The 18,974-nt window shown below is 40.0% G+C and overlaps 1 protein-coding gene across 3 annotated transcripts in view; it reads right to left on the reverse strand.

Annotated features, from left to right (window-relative positions):
- Window positions 1–18,974, reverse strand: part of LOC135167754 (myb protein) — a 27,170-nt gene continuing 8,196 nt past the window's right edge. The window contains exons 1-10 of one of the 3 annotated variants that reach the window (XM_064131278.1): window positions 10,680–10,700; window positions 10,190–10,431; window positions 6,974–7,142; window positions 6,107–6,271; window positions 3,883–4,201; window positions 3,464–3,761; window positions 2,469–3,159; window positions 2,048–2,137; window positions 428–544; window positions 1–177 (exon numbers count right to left, since the gene is read on the reverse strand). In XM_064131278.1, the coding sequence (XP_063987348.1) occupies window positions 43–177; window positions 428–544; window positions 2,048–2,137; window positions 2,469–3,159; window positions 3,464–3,761; window positions 3,883–4,201; window positions 6,107–6,271; window positions 6,974–7,142; window positions 10,190–10,431; window positions 10,680–10,685 (2,232 nt within the window). In that variant the 5' untranslated portion in view covers window positions 10,686–10,700 and the 3' untranslated portion in view covers window positions 1–42. Of the gene's footprint in view, window positions 178–427; window positions 545–2,047; window positions 2,138–2,468; window positions 3,160–3,463; window positions 3,762–3,882; window positions 4,202–6,106; window positions 6,272–6,973; window positions 7,143–10,189; window positions 10,432–10,679; window positions 10,701–17,175; window positions 17,908–18,974 lie in introns of those variants that run through there. The other 2 variants (XM_064131294.1, XM_064131286.1) reach the window with 2 other exon arrangements.

The raw sequence follows: 18,974 nt of genomic DNA on the forward strand, positions 1-18,974 counted from the left end.
TTTATTTTTAGTTTTTTTTTTTTTTTTTTTTTTTTTTTTTCATTAAAAGTTCAGAGAACGTGGACGCAGAGCTGGAAACCCATGCAGATTGAGAAAATTGCGAGCAGCACGAGTCATTTCCAGTTGGTCCTGGGTACGACCACATGCTACCATGGTCCATTGAGCTTCAAGATGCAGCTGAAAAAAAAAAGTGAAATCGTTAGAAAAATTTTTTGACTCAACTAAGTGGAATTAGGTCGTTGATAAGTAGTCTTGAGATAAAATATTTGATAAGGCTCTTTTAATAATAATAAAACTACAAGTCTAGTAAATCATTTACTTGATTGAAAAATAAAATCAGAATGACTCATTCTCATTCAATCAATCTTTCGCTTCCAAAAAAATCTGCAATCAAAGAAAAATGAAAAATAAAAAATACACCACTCACTTTTGGTCGTTTCTGCGGCTTGAAAATCAGAGGGCTGATACATGGACTGTCAAAGACATCAAACGTGATAGCCCTCTTGGCATTGGGCTTCCGTACAGACGTTAAATCGTGGGGAGTCTGGAAAGGATAGACACACTAGCTACAGCCGGCAAGTTTCATAGAAAAAAATGTCATAAAAATAATCGGAAAAAATTATAAATTACTCAGAAAAAAAAAAACTTCATCAACAAGTCTCTCTGTACACGATAAATCTCATCTCATTCTGTTTTGTTTAGTCGTGTGTCTGTTCAGCAGTCGAATAAAATAGAAACAGTTCTTTGGAAGATGTTTGTAGGAAGGAGACAGGACAATTACTTTGCAAGCATTAATTTGCATTAATATCTTCAATTTGTTTTTATCGAAAGAGAAAAGAGACGGGGAGTGAGCTCCGGTGACTAGGCGAGCCTCTGCAATTGGTACGTCATGCGAGCCGATCAGAAAGCATCTCCGAATGATTTCAGCCGTTGCTCAATATCTTTGGATTTTCATACTTCCTCGAAAAGCAGAATTTTTTTTTCATTTGGAAAAAAAATTCTTCTATATTTTCTTATCTTCAAAAACGTTTAGGAATTGAGCTTTGGCGAAATAGGCAGGGGGGGGGGTGATCGGGCGGGACAATGAAGGTACTTTGGTACGCTAGGCCAGGCCTGTTTTTACTAATACAAATAATAAAAAATAATAATAAGGCTCATTCGTTTGGAGTTAGTGCAGACATGCTTAAATCCAACGTAACGAAACAAAAAAAGAAAAAAACACTTATAAAGAATATATAAATAACTTTTGAAAAATTGAAAAAAACCATAATACAACACTACTCGCTCAAATTTAAATAAATGTCTTTCATTTGTACGATTCGATGACAATTATTGGAGCGAGTCTGTCTCTTTTTTTTGTTCAAATAAATTAAGTATTTTAATGTAATATTTGTGATAATTATTAATTAAAATTTACTGGGGTTACGTTAAATTTCTTTTTGTCATTTTGCTTGTCAACTTTTTGGAATAAATTAATTCTCGTTTAATTTATAAATAATTAACAGGGATGTTTTAATTATTCAAGTGTTACTTTAGGGTTTAAATAGGGAAAATTGAGAATTGTTAAATAAATAATTCCTGGGGTCAAGTATTGAATTAAACTTGACTTTTACTTAGTTATTTTCAGGGAAAGGAATTTTAAGAGTTAATAATTAATAGAAACATAAATAATGAGAGAAAAAAATCTTTGGGGAGAGGATGGGATTTCCTCGGGACAATAAAACGTCTTTTTTTCACCACCGGAAGAAGTTCCGGTTACACGCAAGAGAGAGGGATCCATGGACAAGTGGATTCTCGTATTAATTAATAAAACAAAATTCACCGGGTTAATTCAACAACGTAACTTAATTAAAGGAAAAAAGAGAGATAATTTTGTTTTCTTCACGAGGAAAATAATTAAACAAACAATATATTAGAAGAGGCATGATAGAATTAGAAAGAAAAAATAGGCCGGCTAGCGTGTCTACAGGCGATTGGAGCGAGAGTAGAACCAGGATAGGGCAGGTTGATGGGTTTGAGGGGTATTTTGATTTTGGGAATGGTCTACCTTTAGTGGACTCGGCCCAGCCGCTAAAAAACTGTCTTCCAGAGCCATTGATGCTGGAGAAAATAACACTGATGTGTCTATACTTTTACTCTGAAAAAAAAAAATTGGAAATCAGTTTTTTGTATTGTAAACCCATTGAAAAATACAGCATGAGTCCTACAAAAATGAGAGAAGTATTGTTTTGTATAAACTTTTCCCAGCTATGCAAAATTGAATATTCAACTGCTCATGAACAGGTAAGAGAATCGAAGTTTCGAAATGTTTTAATTATTAAATCAATAAAATAGAAATAGATCAAATTCCAAAAGTCTGTTAAAAGCTCAAAGGCTATCTTCCGATATTCCTCAAATTTCATTTTTGTTTTTAACAATCCAAACTTTTCTCATGTTATTCTAGGAAAAGTCTTTTGGTGGTTAATTACCGGAGTTTCGACAGCAAAACTCATGTCAGAGCTGTCTGTTGAGGTCGCCCATGCTTGACAAAGGGCTTTGCGTGCCCTTTTCCCCCCAGGTGCACTATTTTCCTTTCCACGTCGTCGTCCAGTGCCGTAACCAGAGTCCTGGAGCATACTGCTGCTGGCCAAACTCTCACGATCAGTTTCCTGCTTGATAATTTCGGTGAGTGCATCCAGACGACTTGGGGTGGCTGGCAATTGCGTTGCAGCTCCGCTGCGTCTTTCAATCTCAGCAAGTGCATCCTTGAAAGGAGTGGGAGTCCTCGGAGTGTTGCCATCGTTGTGTCCACGACGAAGTCCAGAGGGTTGAGGAGTAGTAAGGGTCCCTGGGGAGCCCTTGGGTGTGCTGGCACGTATCCACGACGATTCTGGGCTCGCTAAACTGTTGAGGAATTGCGAGGGGCTGAAGGGAAGTTGCTTTATAGGGGTCGAGGGGGCTGTCGTTGCCTCCTGGGAGGATGTCCCCATGAGGAAGTCCTGGTGACCACTGTCCGGAGTCTCGGTACGGGGGAGAATGTGCTGGAAGCCTCGACGTTTGCGGAGAATAGAGGGCGGACTTAGTCCGCCATCTTCGTCGTCTTCAAGGTCTGGCATTGGCAGGAGACGAATGTCTGAGGTATTCGACGAGGCTTCTGCGCCCATGTTCAGATTGAAGTATCTGGAGATACAAATATTTTTTTAATTTTTCAAAAGAGTTAATTGTGCCTTAAAACTCCTCCTACATATTCGAGCTTCTTTTACAAATGTCATCATGATTCAGGAAAAAATAAAAAAATATCTCTGGCTGAATTTCTCGAGGTTTTTTACTTTGAAGATGTGAAGGTAATAAATCTATTTCATTTCACAAATTGTGCATTCCTCACACATCCAGTTAAGAAAAATTAATTAATCATGTATTCAGTGCCGAAGAGATTCAAACATATCGTAAAATGAAATGTAGATGACATAACAAATATACATACTTGGAGAACGGTGAAATAATTGGTTTTCTATCGTTGATAGGTTCGTCGGGCCTCTCGTCCATCTGTATAATACTCTGTAGATAATTCGTTTGAGATTGTTGCTGTATCATAGAATGCTGGGGCGTTTGTCCCCAGGCGCCAGTCCAGTCTAGTGAATCAATCTCTAAACTCCCTGAGGTCACAGTTGCCCGACTATCCTCGGCCTTGATCTCAACCTTCACGGATTGTTCCTGGCACGAGGATTCCTCCGCTGTTGGCTCTTTCTTGACGGTCTCCGTTGTTTTTCTCCTACCACGACCTGATAATTTGAATGATAAAAAAATCACAGTTACGATCTCCAATAAAGACGTCCCAAAGCCATTTTTCATTCGTTTTAAATCCATTTTATCTGAATGTTTTTGATTAATTTCGGTATATACCTCTGCTGCCAGTGGTTCTTCCCTCCTCTGCCTCGTATTTTCTTCGCATAGTGCTGTTCCAGTGATTCTTTATAGCATTGTCTGTCCTTCCAGGAAGGAGTTTAGCTATTTTTGCCCACTGATTGCCAACGCGTCTGTGTGCTTCGACAATTATCTTGTCCTCAGCATCAGTCCACGCTGTTTTCTTTATTCCTGGGTTCAGGTGATTGTGCCATCTCTCTCGACACTGCTTACCGATTCGGCCCTTCAAGTGTCGGGCTATGAGGGTCCATTTCTTGGGACCGTAACGATCGACGAGCTCCACGACTTTCTCGTCCTCCTGGAGATAAAATAAATCAGTTAGTACTTAATCGTGAATGATCGGGAGATGATGCAAAATGATTACTTCGCGGTAATCTCTGCAGGAAAATGCTCCGAGACACGAAAGACTGGTTTTTATATTTTTTAAATTGAATGATATTCCACTGTTATTCTTTATCTTATTGTTCGCCTGAAGATATCTTCCCCAAATTGAATCGATTTACTGGCTGGCAGAAAATAAAGCCTTCACGAGAACATAATCATCAAATTGAGGGTTCAGATAAACTATCGTTAATGACACAACTTTTAGGATTACTCATATTTCCCTCGTGAATGTGAGAAGAAAGATTCGAAGGACTGAAAATTGCAGACACACATATCTTCTCCCAGGTTGTTTATTTAATTCTTAACCGGAGAAAATCGAACTTGCATTCCAAAACCTATATATAATCATCCCGAACTTTCACAATGCGGCAAGATCCCGAGAGCCGCCGAAAAAGGCCCGGAACGATTGATCACGTGTGGGAAAAAATCAATTTATGCACCAAGATATAAAAAAAATCATCCTTGATCATGTACGACCGATAGATTTTTTATCTCTTAATTATTGGGTCGCACGTACTTCCTGGTCTCGAAAAATGCATTAAATGAATCTTCAAAAGGTGATCAAGGTTTACGTCTCGTTCATGAGAAAAAAATAATCTCCAGATATAGCGGTGTAACACACAGAGGCACAAACAAGTCCCTCGTCTCGCAGTGTGAGTTGAAAATTCGCAGAATTTCAGCATTGGAGGTTCACCGTCGCCCCTTAAGGGAGAGGATAAAGCCGATGGAGTGGAAGGTAAAGGTGGAGGGCAAGGAACGAGGTAAAAAGGCATCTCGAGAGGCGGGAATGGCCCCACGCAAACCACGGAGACCTGGGTAACGAAAACTTATTCGGTCTTTCATGGCACGTACAGAGGAGAAAAGATGCATGGGAATGCATGTGGTTACATGGTAGAGTGAGATACCAGACCTTTATGCCCTTGGCTCTTGTTGCTGAGTGCATTGGCACTGGGATAAACGTCGTGAGAGGTGCAGCATCACCTTCGGGATACGAAAAAACCAGCTCAAGAGTATTCGCCAAATGCATATACACGTGTGCGTGCGCTACGAGGAGACCAGGTATAACTCAAGGTATAGCACAAGGTTTTGTGGGTCGCTCAAGATTATGGGAGAGACGAGACGTGAATTGCAAACAAAGAGGGCCATCAAATAAAGTCGTATGGGAATTTTTATGGTTTATAAACATACATTTTTTCGCACTTGTAACATTATTTTTGCAATCATTTTTGATTCTCAAAATTGCTTTCTTGGGGACTGCAAGAAGCTTCAAATAATGTCGGTTAGTGAAGTGAAATTTTCAGTGAATAATCGGTACGGAAATATCAATTGTTTGTTGTTAAGAAGAGTAGTTCAAAAAAGTATTGTCCCTCGAAAAAGGCATTTCGGTTTATCAAAAAAAAATCAGAATGAAAAGTAAATATCTCAACGCACTTCCGGCCCTCAATCCGTACAACTTTTCTATTCATTACTTGTAGTGATTCATGAAACAAAAAATAAATTACGCAACCCGGAAAGACACATGAGGCTCCCAAAAGCTTGCGTGTTTGAATCGCAAAGGCCCCTCGGGGCGAGTTCCCATTCCCCAGGACCACTTAGAGAGGAGTCCACAGTCGGAAAAGTTTCAAACGAAACCTGTTCTCAGCGAGCCCGGCATCCGTCTCATTATGAGGCCCTCTCTGTCCCTCCTGCCGAAAAAAGGTAGCCCAAGGGTCTTCGCCGAGGACGCGAAATATGGAGGGTTAAAGTCCCTACCCGGATGCCAAGGTTTATTGACATGTTTTTTTTTCTTTTTTAAATTGCTCTAAAATTGCAACTCTACCTCTTTGGTCCACGGGCCCTTTACAAGTTCTGGATTGACGACTTTGGCCCATCGCTGTTGACACTGTACGTCACTTCGGTCTGGAAAATGTGCGGCGACAGCGTCCCATCTTAATCCAGAGCCCAATTTTTCGGCGTTGCTTACTAGCTGCTTTAATAAATTGTCCTGGACAAAAAAATATAAATATCAGAATAGTTGCAAAATACTTCACAAAAAATTGTTCACAATTGGCAGAACCTCAATAAAATCCGAAGGGCCTCCGAAAAATTGATAATCATTTTTTTCTATTTTGGTACTCATTCGACATCATTAGAAAGACTTGTGGTTCCCCTCCGAAAATTACAAAACTCCACGCACATTAATAAACGTACAATTCCCCATTTTCCCACCCCAAGATGAAAGGCCTAAAAAACCAGTCCAATTTCCCCGAATTTTCCTCCCCTCAATAGTAAAAATTCCAAAACATTCCAGAAAAGCTTAATTTTTTCTAATTCAGAATCAGGGGAGCAAAAACCTCCAAATAAACTACACGTGGGACAAGGCCGCATGAACTTTCCCATGGGAAACCGTATACCTCGAGATCTGACATCAATTGGCGAGTGAGAGAGGGAGAGAGAACAGGTAACATTTAGGGTCATCCCCATCTGTCCTCGTTCCTCGATTACGTAGGGGCGAAAAAATTTTTTTTGTCCAAGGTGTACCAACCCTTCATTTTACCTCTATTATTACTAAAGTCCCAGCAAGGACCGGCCGAACTGGGTGGTTTTTATCTAATCTCAATGATTCCAAAGACCATTCTCAATGTCCCCTCTCCCAATTTCGTTTACTCTCATTGAAATATTTAAAGGGATTGTTGAGAAGCCTTACCTCCTCTTTAGTCCATCGACCCTTGTTTATATGCTTGCCCTGTGGTGCAGTTGCACCGCTGTTAGCTGATGCAGGGGCATTTGCATTGTGAGCATTTGCCTGATAAGATTGGACATTGTAGTCGCTCTCTGATTCATCCCCACTGCTCGAGTCGTAGCCAGACCTCGACCTGTAATGCAGAATACAAAATTTATGAATTTCAATGAGTCGATCAAGTGTCTATGCAAATTTTAGGGAGGGGATTGGAGCATTAAAATATTCAGAGTTTATGGCAAAATCGAAATTCCGCTCGGTTCAGCGACTATCTGATCCTATCGTATCGCATTCAATGAAATTTTTATTAATCAATTTAATTGAATGAGACGAGCTCTCACCGATGAATTCAAATTTATTCAAATCATTGACTATCATGATTTTTTTATTCAGGAGTTGTGCAATATTTATTCATTCGCTTTGGCGTGAGAAGTGGATAAATTGATTTGGCTTTCAGTACATTATTGTATCCGAATCGATGTTCTTTTTTTATTGAGGGTATGTACTGATTTTTTAAAGACTTTTTCTAATAAATTCAACTGCCCATAAGACAAATCCAATGATAGTTTATTTCAGATCTACGACATTGAGAAGAAATTATTTTATTGCTCATTGGGTGTTTCACATCTCTCCACAGATTTTACTCAAGTTTTAAATCTTTCTCAAATTTAACAGATTTGAATAAATTAATAAAGAACTCATTCTCTACAACACGCTAAGAGTCTGCTGATATAGTCGACAAAACCTGTTTGTTTCAAAAATATTTGCGGAACAGTCGAGACAAGTTCTAAGACCCATTCAGTCTCGTTCCCACAACTTTATTCTCCTATTTAACCAAAAACCATCTTCATTCTTATGACCATTTGTCGCTTCCTGGATCAATAGACAATTCTAATCTCCAAAAGGAAGTGCGCAAACAAGAAGAGTCAAGAGATCCCCAATTTGAAAAACGCTTCGTTGAACATCCTTCCTCCAATTCCATTGTCAATCTGATTTTGCTTTCTTCCACATCTCCTTTATTTTCATTTACTTCTTTGCACCCACTTTCTTATTCTTCACGGCTTCTTCGCGCCCTCCTAATACTGCTCCGGATGAGCCAACGACCACATCCTGTCCCTAGAGGGTACAAAACTCGCCACAAGTGTCTCCTTTACACGCTTTAATTAATTTCCTGTCGAAAACGGAAAACGACTGCACCTCATGAACTTCCCATATTTTTTTGTCCCCTTGTTTTACAACCCTTGGGAAACACTTGTCAATCGCTTCCTCCCAGCCATTCAGCGATTCAAACTTTCACCATTGAGATCCCATGTTTCTGAGATTTTTTTTTCTTCTGCTGTCAAGAGATGATTTTTAGAAACTGTAAATCTTCTTAGGTGCCATTTGTTCAAGGCCGCAATGAGGCTCCCACAATTCTCAATAGTTCCTTTTGCTCTCTCCTGCATTGGATATCAAGCGTCTCGTCTTGATGATACCACTTCCACGAAGCTCTGTGCTTATTACATTTTACGGTGACGTCACGAATGACCGTTGCACATTTTTTATAACGAGGAATTATTTTTTTTTGCGAATCTGAGAATAATAAAGTTAGGTCTCCTATGAGATATCCGAAGGTATTTGAAACTCGGAGTTCAGGAGAAATGTCAAAGATCTCCTGTGGGCTAAATCTAATTGGACACAAAGGATTCTGTGAGGCTTTCTGATACAGACATCTTCGTGAAGGTCTTGGAGATTTCTCTTTTTGAATAATTCCCGTTATTTTATACCAGAAATCTGCTTATTCATTTCCAAAAATTACTCATAGATTTAAAGCATTTATCAAACAATAAAATACTCAGTGCCAATATATTTGTAAGAATATTTCTAACAGAAGTGTTTTTCTAAATAACATCAGAAGATGCTTTGACACCTGAAAAAACTTGACATCATCCCTCATAATTCCATAAATCGGATTGAAAAACAAAATCAACCTTTCCACTTCACCCCTTCTTCACAAAAATTTCATCGACGTTGCTCCCTCCCTCATTGAAAAACAACCAAATCCCCTCCCTGACAATCCGACAAATAAAATATTCACCCCCAAAATCCAGTAAGTGCAAAAAAAATATATTAATGAAATTCAAAAAAGATTCTCAGTTTCGATGGTAAATAAACTCACTCACGAATCGATATGCGTGCATTTTGAGGTGGTGAATTGTTGTGTATAGCAACCGCTCAATAATAATGTTCGTCTCGCCCCCCTGCACAGACAGCTGTGTCTGCAATCTCCCTCCCCCCATTTTTATAATATATATATCTCTCTCTTTCACGTTAGTCACATCGCATTGCCATCCCCCATGCCACTTTTGGGGGAGGCTAATAACAATGACTATGGGACACACACCAAGTTGGTTGCACATGCCGTAAGCATATGCCAGAGACCCAGAAGGGCTCTCTTTCACATACAGATGGCCTCGAGGGATTTTTGTATTAAAAAAAGAAGGACACAAAGATAGTGCACAGAGGGGGCCTCAACAACCTTATCATCTCCCACCCAGATCTCTCCCCCCTATGAATCGATCGTGAAAAAATAGGGGATAAGTGAAGTCTTTGTTGGGATGGGATCAGGTAACCAAGTGGGAGATATTTAATTGCGTGTGACGCATTTTATTTTATTGATTTTTGTTGAAATTTTACTGGAATAAATTTTTATACTCATGAGTTTTTCCCTTCTGTGGGAATCATCTCCGGTAACGGGTGGATTTGGGGAAAAATTTTGATTTTTGTGGGAAATGTCTTTAGCATTAAAAAGTGTTCTTTGACTTCCTCTCATGAGATTGATAATTTTTTATACTATTGAAAAAAATATATCAAGTTGCGTTACATAACAATTTTTCCTCGACAGCTGAAATTTTCTAATAAACATTGGTCTATCCCTATTAAATTTGGAGATTTTTATCAGAATGATGAAGAGTGCTCTTCAAAAATTCTTATTTGCAGAGGCGTTTAATTCAACAAGATTCTGAGAGCTTATAATTGATCTATTAGCATATGCAAATAACTTTGATCCCCTGGCGCTAAGGATTGAAAATTGAAGTGTCACTAGATGTCAAGATCATCGAAAATGCAAGAGCAAAAATTTCTTTTGTTGATTCAAAAGTGGAATGAAAGAGGCAAATATAAAAAATTTGATGAATTACAAACCACTTCTCACTTTCATCTGGCAACCGTCTAATTTTATGTACATTCCTGGCGTGTTTATTAGCGAAGACTGGGTGGCGACGAAAAAGAGTGTATGAGCGGCTCGTTATGTAAAATTGCCTCTCCCAAGCGAATTCGGACATGGGCGGCTTTTTAAAGAGCCCAACGGTCGTTTCTATCCTTGGATTTGAATCGGCACGTGTAACGTGGATTGATTTTTCGCGCAAATACCTGTGAGAAGGAAGCTGTGGTCTTGTGTTAATCCTAACCGGGTTCAAACGGATATGCTTGGATAATAGATCAGTGTCTACTTGTGATTGATTATAGCAATGAATGAATTACCGAAGGCCTTTTGTTCCTTCATATACAATCGCGGGAACATTTCAATAAATAAATGAAACAAATGAATTCCTTTAGGAAATCGTGAAAAAAAATTCTGAGGGAATTATTTTTTTCCATTTTGGTAATTCTGAAATAGATTTATCTATTCTACCGGCATCCATCTTCATCGGTGTGAGTTAGGGGGTGACCGGTAGGGGTTGGTAGACTTCGAACAAGCGATGAGACCCTTCCGTTCAACATCCAATTAGAATCAAATTACGTGAAAATGTAGTCGTAGTTCGAAAATAATTCCCCTTCCAGCGGTTTTCCCCAATTTCAGCTACAAAAAGATTTATCAAACAAATTAAAAAACTTGTTTAGTAATATTTTATCATTCATTAAATTATCCGCTGAACAACTTCCTTTCGGAGATTTTTGCCAACTAAAAGTCTAATTTCCTGTAATTTCTCATCTAAACTTCTCCCCCTCCCCAATTCGACATTTCACGGCGTCTCAAGCCCCCGTCAAATTCTCAGTACACCCCGCAGTTTCCTCTCCGAATGATTCTCCCCATAAACCATCCATAATTTCTCCACCACCCATCGTTGAAACACCCGTATAACCGTGAAGCCTTTAACGACGCCGTGCACGCATACATAACTTGAAAAAACCCCCAGGCAGGTGCCACAATCGCCAGCTGTCCCTAGGAAACTACCGCAGGAGGCGGTGATGTTCGATCAAGACGATCGTAAGCTCTATTTCAAGACTTTTCCTGCATTAGCATTGCCTCTAACAGCTGTCACCAACAAAAGATATTTTGGCACGAGCCAAAATAATGTTATTTTTTTTTCCCCTTCGATCTTCTCTTTTTGGTGGTAAAAGTCATCCGCATTTCGATGCTTTATGTCGTGAGAGGTCGTCTTCAGAAAGGGGAGAGACAATCTTAGGTATATTATATACCTGAAGGCCCTTTAAATTCGAGGAACGTCTTGGAGCCTTCGGTCAGCTGAGCACTCCAACTTCCATCCCCAAAAAAAATACCATTGCTTCATTCTTCCGTCTTCGACCTTCTTCGCATTCTTCGTTTGAAGTTGCCTCCTTTCTTTTATATTTCAGGGGTTTTAATGGCACCCAAGGGTTTCACAAACTTGTTAAATACCTGAAGTGGTACCTGCGGGTCCTCGGGCCACCCGAAGGAGCGCCTATCGTGACCGTGAGGGCTCTGGCATTAGCATTATCTTCGACGAGTGAAAAATAAAATTGTTCGATATGCATCTGTGAATTTGCGGGGAGTTTAATCGAACTGTCAGGGTCAGTGTGTTGACATATAGCGAGAAATCGAGGGCGATCTACTTCGAGGACAGTTGGGGGATTGTTTTTGTAAGTGCTCCCGTTTTATAATGTCAGATCTCTTCACCCACTTCAGGGAGATTTTAAGATCATTGTTTTTAATACTGTTGTGTCCTTGAGAATTTTTTATTCTGAGTTTCACTTATGGAGAATTCAACAGATAGACTATTCTGAGAATTCAAGAATTTTTTTTGAAGCTCGAGAATTTAGAAATCGAGGGGCAGGACAGGTCCATTGAATAGATCGGGAAACTTCCACTGTAAAGCACTACCTGCGACCATCTCAAACTTCAGATCTTGAGGATACGAAGAAGAAAAATTTTCTGGGAACTAAGTTCCATCAGTTATCGTGTAAAATACTGTCGGATCGAAACGCACACCCCTGAGTCTTCACTTCAGCGGTTATATTCAGCTTCATCCAAAATATATTCTTGGATTTTTAATAGGAAATACGATTTTTTAAGTCTGTCATTACACAAGATCCGTATTAAATTCACCCATGAGGAAATCCTTCGGACTTTCCTGTCTTCAAAGAGCTTCGCCTCAGAATATTCAAAGGAAGTGAATTTATGTTGTCAAGCAATAAACAGTGTCACTATCTAGCCCCTCGGATCGTCACCGGGTAGGAAATAAAAATTAGTACGACCATCTGGGCACTTCCCCTCGTTCAATTCGACGTCCCGTCTTCCACGTGTGCCCAAAAGTCCTTTCCCCATCCACCTTTTACTTCAAGTCAGTTTAGTTTAGCTTGGTAAGTTCCGTTCCCTTATTTTTCCTTCCTCCTTTTTTTTGCGTTCCTTTGGCTGCAACCTCCGGTCTTCACCCCTCTTCCTCCTCGTTGACGTCCGGGTGGTACCGCATCGTCGCGCAACAATAAACGGGGGTAAGGACCCATTGGGTGTAACGACTCTGTTGGGGTGGTAAAGAACATTAGTTCTGAAATTTTACAGCAATTCTTTCGATCGAGCAGCTCACTGCGCAGTTCCTTCGACCTCTACCTCACAAACTGCTTCAAAATTCTCAAAATTTTTTTTACAAAAAAAAGTATTCAGATAAAATAATTCAGAGACGCGAAGTTCGTGGGAAATCTTCTCCGAAAGTTCATCCTCCACACGATATCGTGAAAATAATCATCATAATTTCACCATCAAACTCCCCTCGAGTTCAGTTTCTCCATTTGCTCTCCGATTAATGACCGATGACTTATCGTCTCGCGTTGAAGTCTTGATCTTACCGATTTTCATGAATGAAATAAAAATCTTCATTCAGAAAAAGGAGAAAGGACCCGTGATTCATCGTCACTCGATCCTCAGTTGTGCATCCACGGCGCCAGGGCCTCGGGGTCTTATCTCACTCTCTCTTCCTCACATTCACTCATATGATCTCTCTTCTCCCATTATTATTATGACTTTATGGTACACGCGTGGGCGACCTGATCGCAAAAACACATCGCCGACTTCTGCATTGCATTCCCACGCCGTTTTAGCTCACAATACTATTTTCAGATCAACATAGAAGTTTGTTTATGTTTACGCTCTTCCGAAACAGCCTTCATTTGATTTCGGAATTTTTATGAGTTTCCAAGTCTTTCCCCCTTTTGGGTGAGTGGTAGGAAGTGTCAGGTCGAAGGTTGAAGATAAGATTAGTGGCTGCATCTATGCGCTCGTAGAAACTTCTCCTCAAGTCGAATTGTTCAAGTATTACATTACGTCACAAATATATAAGACGACTCTTTTGTAATTTCACTGAGAGCAGGAAAAAGATCGTTAAAAAAATAATACGGAAATAATGAGCAATGTCAAACTTTCGTAATAAATAACGTAAAACTTATCACTGGCAGACAATTTTTTCAAAGCTTGAATTTTTTTTTTCATCCATACACGTAACCATTCACGCACAATTTACATGTACTATTTTACAAGAGAATATGTTATTTTTCCATATCCAGTTGTAGTAGAACTGCTGGCTCCAGCGATAATAAAAAAATAATCATGTCTCATTCCATTACGCAATCCTCCGCGGTTGACCCACATCGCCAACTGAAAATATTATTCACTTCATCATCAACATTGTTATCATAATTGAGCCGAGCAGACCCACCAAATGTCCTCGATAACATCCATCCAGGCCCCGAAAAAAAAAAAAAAACAACAAGGTACTGAATTAGGGGATAAGGAAAAACACGTACACGCACGTTTTGAGACAAACGTATCAGCGTAGATGCACGAAGTGGAGGGTCAGGGTGTTCACGCAGCCCTTATACAAGACATCTGGCTACCACCTGCCTCGATACCCGCGCCCTTGCGCCGCGACTCTCGCTCACCACTCTTGTCTCTCTCTCTCTCTCTTACCCACCACTCGACGATCAAAGAAGGGGAAAAAATTATAATTCCTCAGCGTTAAATACACCGACGCTCATTCCTCCTGCATTTTAAATTCACTAATACAAATGAGTCAGGAGTAAAAAAAAAGGTGAAATTAAGGGGGGGATGGAGAGAGTGCATCCACCTTTCGTGTATGGTAAAGAGGAAAGGTAGAAGGCCGAGGGGTGCTGTGGCCTTTGGTTTCATCACCCCCCCCCCCCAATCCAACCCCTCGCCCTCGCCCCTTGCACCTCACCTTATGGCTACCATCACCCCTATTTTTTCCTTCGCTCTCTTTTTCGCATTGGCATACATTTGTTCGCGACTATGTGCTCGGTTCCCATGACAAGTGCCATTCTAGTTTTCCGTGTGAATCTTTAATTCTACCCCCGTGGGAATAACCAATGAGGATTGATGCAGGGTGAGCTCAGATATATATATATATTTTTTTTTGTATTCTAATGGAGTGACCATTTGGAGCACAAGAGACGCCCACTGATCTGCTTATACTGTATTCCCCTAATACTATTTTGGGGGAAATTGACAATTGGGTTTTTGGGGCGATTGGCTTTTCATGAGTTATGAATGACATTTATGATGTTTTTTTTCGGAGTGTTCAGAAATTGAAACTATGGGTACGCAGTGTTCGCATGGATCGAAGGGATTCCCCGTTTTCACCCTTGACTTTTTTACGTACATTATTACGTTGGATAAATTAATATCGCGAATATTTGGCAGTTGAAGAAAAAAAGTTGCACGAATTTTCATTTAAAAGGACTCGCGATGCTTCCCTTTAAATCTGCTTGGCTCCATCGGGTGAATATTTTTAGAATATATTCTTTGAGAGAAGAACCAGAAATTTTTCATTGCTTATAAAGTTCTGGATGAAAGAGATCTTTAAAAATCATTCCCCTAAAGATATTATTTCGTGATCGTTCAATGGAATTGAATCCCCTCTGGACGAAAAAATTTGCAAATATTTTTTGTTTCATTCAAATAAGGGTGAAGTGAGTCTCTCCATTCATCTCTTCAGAGCCTCTCTAATTTTTTAGAATCTGTAGAACTGAAAAGTATGTACCAATAAAGCCCCCGAGCAGATGCATGCAATCAGGCTTCTTCTCAATGGTACGTCTACCGAGACCAGTCTGGTAGCAACCCCCGGGGTTTAAATAAATTCTCTGTTTTCTCTCGTCTTTTCTCCCCCTCGCCCTTCTGAGGCGCCCCAGACGTCTTAGAGGGCAGTGAAAAAAAAAACGTACCCCTTTGTACAAATTTGCAATTTGGCATTTAAGTCGACTCACTTCCCCTCGCATGGGCGCTACACGTGAAAACGAGGTCGCAGCTGGCTACCTATCAGTGTCTTTCATTGTTTAATTTTTAAAAACGCCAATGAAACAAAGCATTTTTTAAATTCCTGATAAAATCAGTTCAGAAAATAAAATTAATAAATTCAGAAACGATTCTTAGCTTTTGTTGGTCGAATTAGCGATTAGTTATCAGCTATAGTGCAACGGTGAATGACATAAAAAGTTTAAACACATGTTGATTTATGAACAACGAGTGTTAAAAACAAAATACGAAGTTTCATCCGCTTTGAAAAATAAAAATTCCCATTATTCTCATATTTGAGTAAAAAATCGTCCTTCTTTAGAAAAAATGTCATTGACACTCACAGAATCCCCATAATTAGAAAAACTCGCGCATTGCTGGCGGTGTCGCCTTGATTCCGCAAAAGGTATGCTAATACCACCTGAGAAAAGGTGCCCAATGCTTCTCCTATACCGAGTTAAAGATCCCCATTCACGAGAAATAAATGGCCGAAACGAGAGAAAAAAAAATTCACAATCTCAAATTCCCAACGAGAGAGCAGATTCAGGGCCAGAACAGGTAAAACACTCGCGGTTAAACCGGATTAAAACTTCCACCGCTGCGGATCATTTTCAGTTGGCAAAAGGTTTCCCAGGAAATCCCACAAAAGATTGACGAAAAATAAACATCTTCCTCGGTCCCTTCCACCGATCCAATCTTTGGTCTCAATCTCTCAATGTAACCCTCAAGGCTTATTATCCACTCAATAAATTACTCAAACAAGTGTTAACTGATTCGCTCCAGTGGTACTAACGTCAGTTAGAACAGTGATAATGTCCGCATCCTACTGATATATGTTATATCAGCCCAAACTTCCGGTTGAATCCAATTAAAAATACGACGATTAAACGATGTAAATGGAAATGGGCATGGCGAAGAGATATTGAATATAAATAATCCGGCAGAGCAGCTGATCCGTGTGTCCCAATGAATAAAGAATCAGTAATTAACAGAATTGTTTAAGCAAAAAGGAGAACTTTCATAACATTTTTACAGGAAATTCCGTTGGGCGCAAGTACCAGGTATTTCTCGATAACTGCATAATTACATAACTGCAATTGACACTTTAATAACAATTCGTAAAACTCCGCCCACTAATCAAAAATCAATTAAGACTTAGATATAAATTGCCATCATTATTTACATTGTTGTACTTCTTTTGTCTTAGCACAACCAACTGACAGTTCAAAAGGTTCTAAACAAACAAAAAACAATTACAAATAAAGTATTGCATGATTTTTAACTATAAGAATGTCCCCACTCCAAAATGCATTCTTCAATTTTGAAAAAAATCCTCCAGTCGGAGAAGTTTTCTAACTCGATAAAATTTCTCTCAAATAAAAAATATTTAAATTTCTTCGAGTCTTCCCCTTCGCCAGCGCATTTCCAATTAACTCCCTCGTATATCCTAAATAAACAACGAAGAAAAAAAAATGATCAAAAACGTGGGAGAATAAACATGCCTCAAATGTCAACAATCCACACTCAGCCCCCCACCCGTCCCCCCATGAATGTTCATCAACCCAATGATTGAAGAAATGAAAAACAACAGAGTTGTGTAATCATGACAAATAATTAAATGACTTACGCCTCAGTAGGTGGTGGTGAATAAAAAGTCGAATGATAATTGGCAATATCCACAGACTTAGCGGGGACAAGCATATCACCAGGTAGTCTCTCCATGCTTCTCCAGAATCCTCTTTAAATAAATAACTCGAAAACCAATTGTCCCTCATCTACACTATATCCATGATGTCAAGAGTGCACCCGCCACTTCAGTGTGTCATTACACATTCCACCACTGTAATGCACTCTCCGCTCGAACACGACAAGAAACCTCGCCAACTGAATCGCTCAGGGAGAGGCTGAATGTGTCTGAAGAATGTATCCAGTGAAATATCAGATCACAATATCTGCACTGTTTATCATCCCCCTCGTATCGTGAAAGCCCGAGTTGGATTCGAAAATAATTACGAGTGTCGTTTCCTGCGACCGGCTAACACTATCGATCCCTCTCGTCTCCACTTCTCTTCCCCTTTTCGAGAGCTCGAGAGGCGTCGCTGGAGCTTGCGCTTGCGTATTACTGCACACAGGGGGGGATAAATCAGAGCGCATTTACAAAGCCGCAAAAAATAAATAATCAACAATAAAGAAAAAAATAAATAAAGTAGTCGAAATGTTGTTTGGTGTAATTGAATAGTGAATGTTCAGACGTTTTGCCGCGTGCTCGAGGCGTCCCGAGGAATTTAAAAGACGAAGGGAATAGGGAAGAAGGGAGGAAAGAGAATTGGACGAGTGTCACGAGTGCTTTCGACGCTCGCTCGTATGAAACTAAGGGTTCGGGAGAGAAAAGAGGAGAATAGAGGCGGCTGTGTTGAATACTCGGGGCTCCCGAGGCATCCGAAAGTACAGATACATGTATGGGTTTGTGTGAGAGAGCACGAGGGCCCGGACGTAGGGAGGGGGCCCACCGCGTGGGGAATCGCGAGCGAGAACGACAAATGGAGCGAACGAGGGAGAAAAAGAGGGAGAACCTTTTGATGGAACGATGGCTCACGAAAATAGCCGAGTTTATGGAGGGATGTTGGCGAGTCGGCGCAACGTGGCGGCCATTAAACCAGAACCGGAGGGAAATGCACCCCTTGTGGGATCAATGTGAACGCCATGTGCTGGGGTGAGCCCCCAGAATGCAAGTTGCGACGTGAAATTATGGACATTGTCTGAGAAGATGAACAATTTAACATTTTGGAGGATCTGGGGGTGGCTATGGTTTTTTTTCGGGTTTTCAGGAATTTTTGTTTTAGTGGGTGGGGGGAGCGCTTACGAGGACAGCGCTTTTTGGAGGTTTTTGGCAGGTGATGTCAGCGATTTTGGAGATGCCAAGCGTTGGGGAGCTGCCTTCCAACAAATTCGAAGATCATAGTGTTCAGGTTTTTATTAAATTGAAGGGAGGAAAGGGAGTCTTATTTTTTATTTGATGCGGGTTCTCCTAAAAAGGTTATCAATTCGAGAATTTTATTCCTGAGTTCATGAAGTAGTTTTATAAATCAATAAAAGAGTAATTGGGATCCTAGGAATCCATATCAACACAGGGGTTGCGATTCTCCTTAATGAGAAAATGGTCGAATGGATTTTACTATTTGCCCGTGGGGTAGATAATTTTATAATGTAATTGTCAGCACTTGAAAAATTTTCGAAATATGTTTTCGAGTGCTTCAAGTTTGACGCAGGATTCTCTGTGCAGGTAGAAGAGGACGAGGAGTGGTGAATATGAAATTTGAGGTTTCCGGAGGCGCGGAAACGAAAATTTTATTGTTATTCTCTGAACTTCTGGTAATTTTTGTCGGATAATAAATATCGCGAGTATTAAAAATGCCTGTTCTTCAC

The sequence above is a fragment of the Diachasmimorpha longicaudata genome, chromosome 1 (genome assembly GCF_034640455.1).
Source record: "Diachasmimorpha longicaudata isolate KC_UGA_2023 chromosome 1, iyDiaLong2, whole genome shotgun sequence".
Lineage (NCBI taxonomy): Eukaryota > Metazoa > Arthropoda > Insecta > Hymenoptera > Braconidae > Diachasmimorpha > Diachasmimorpha longicaudata.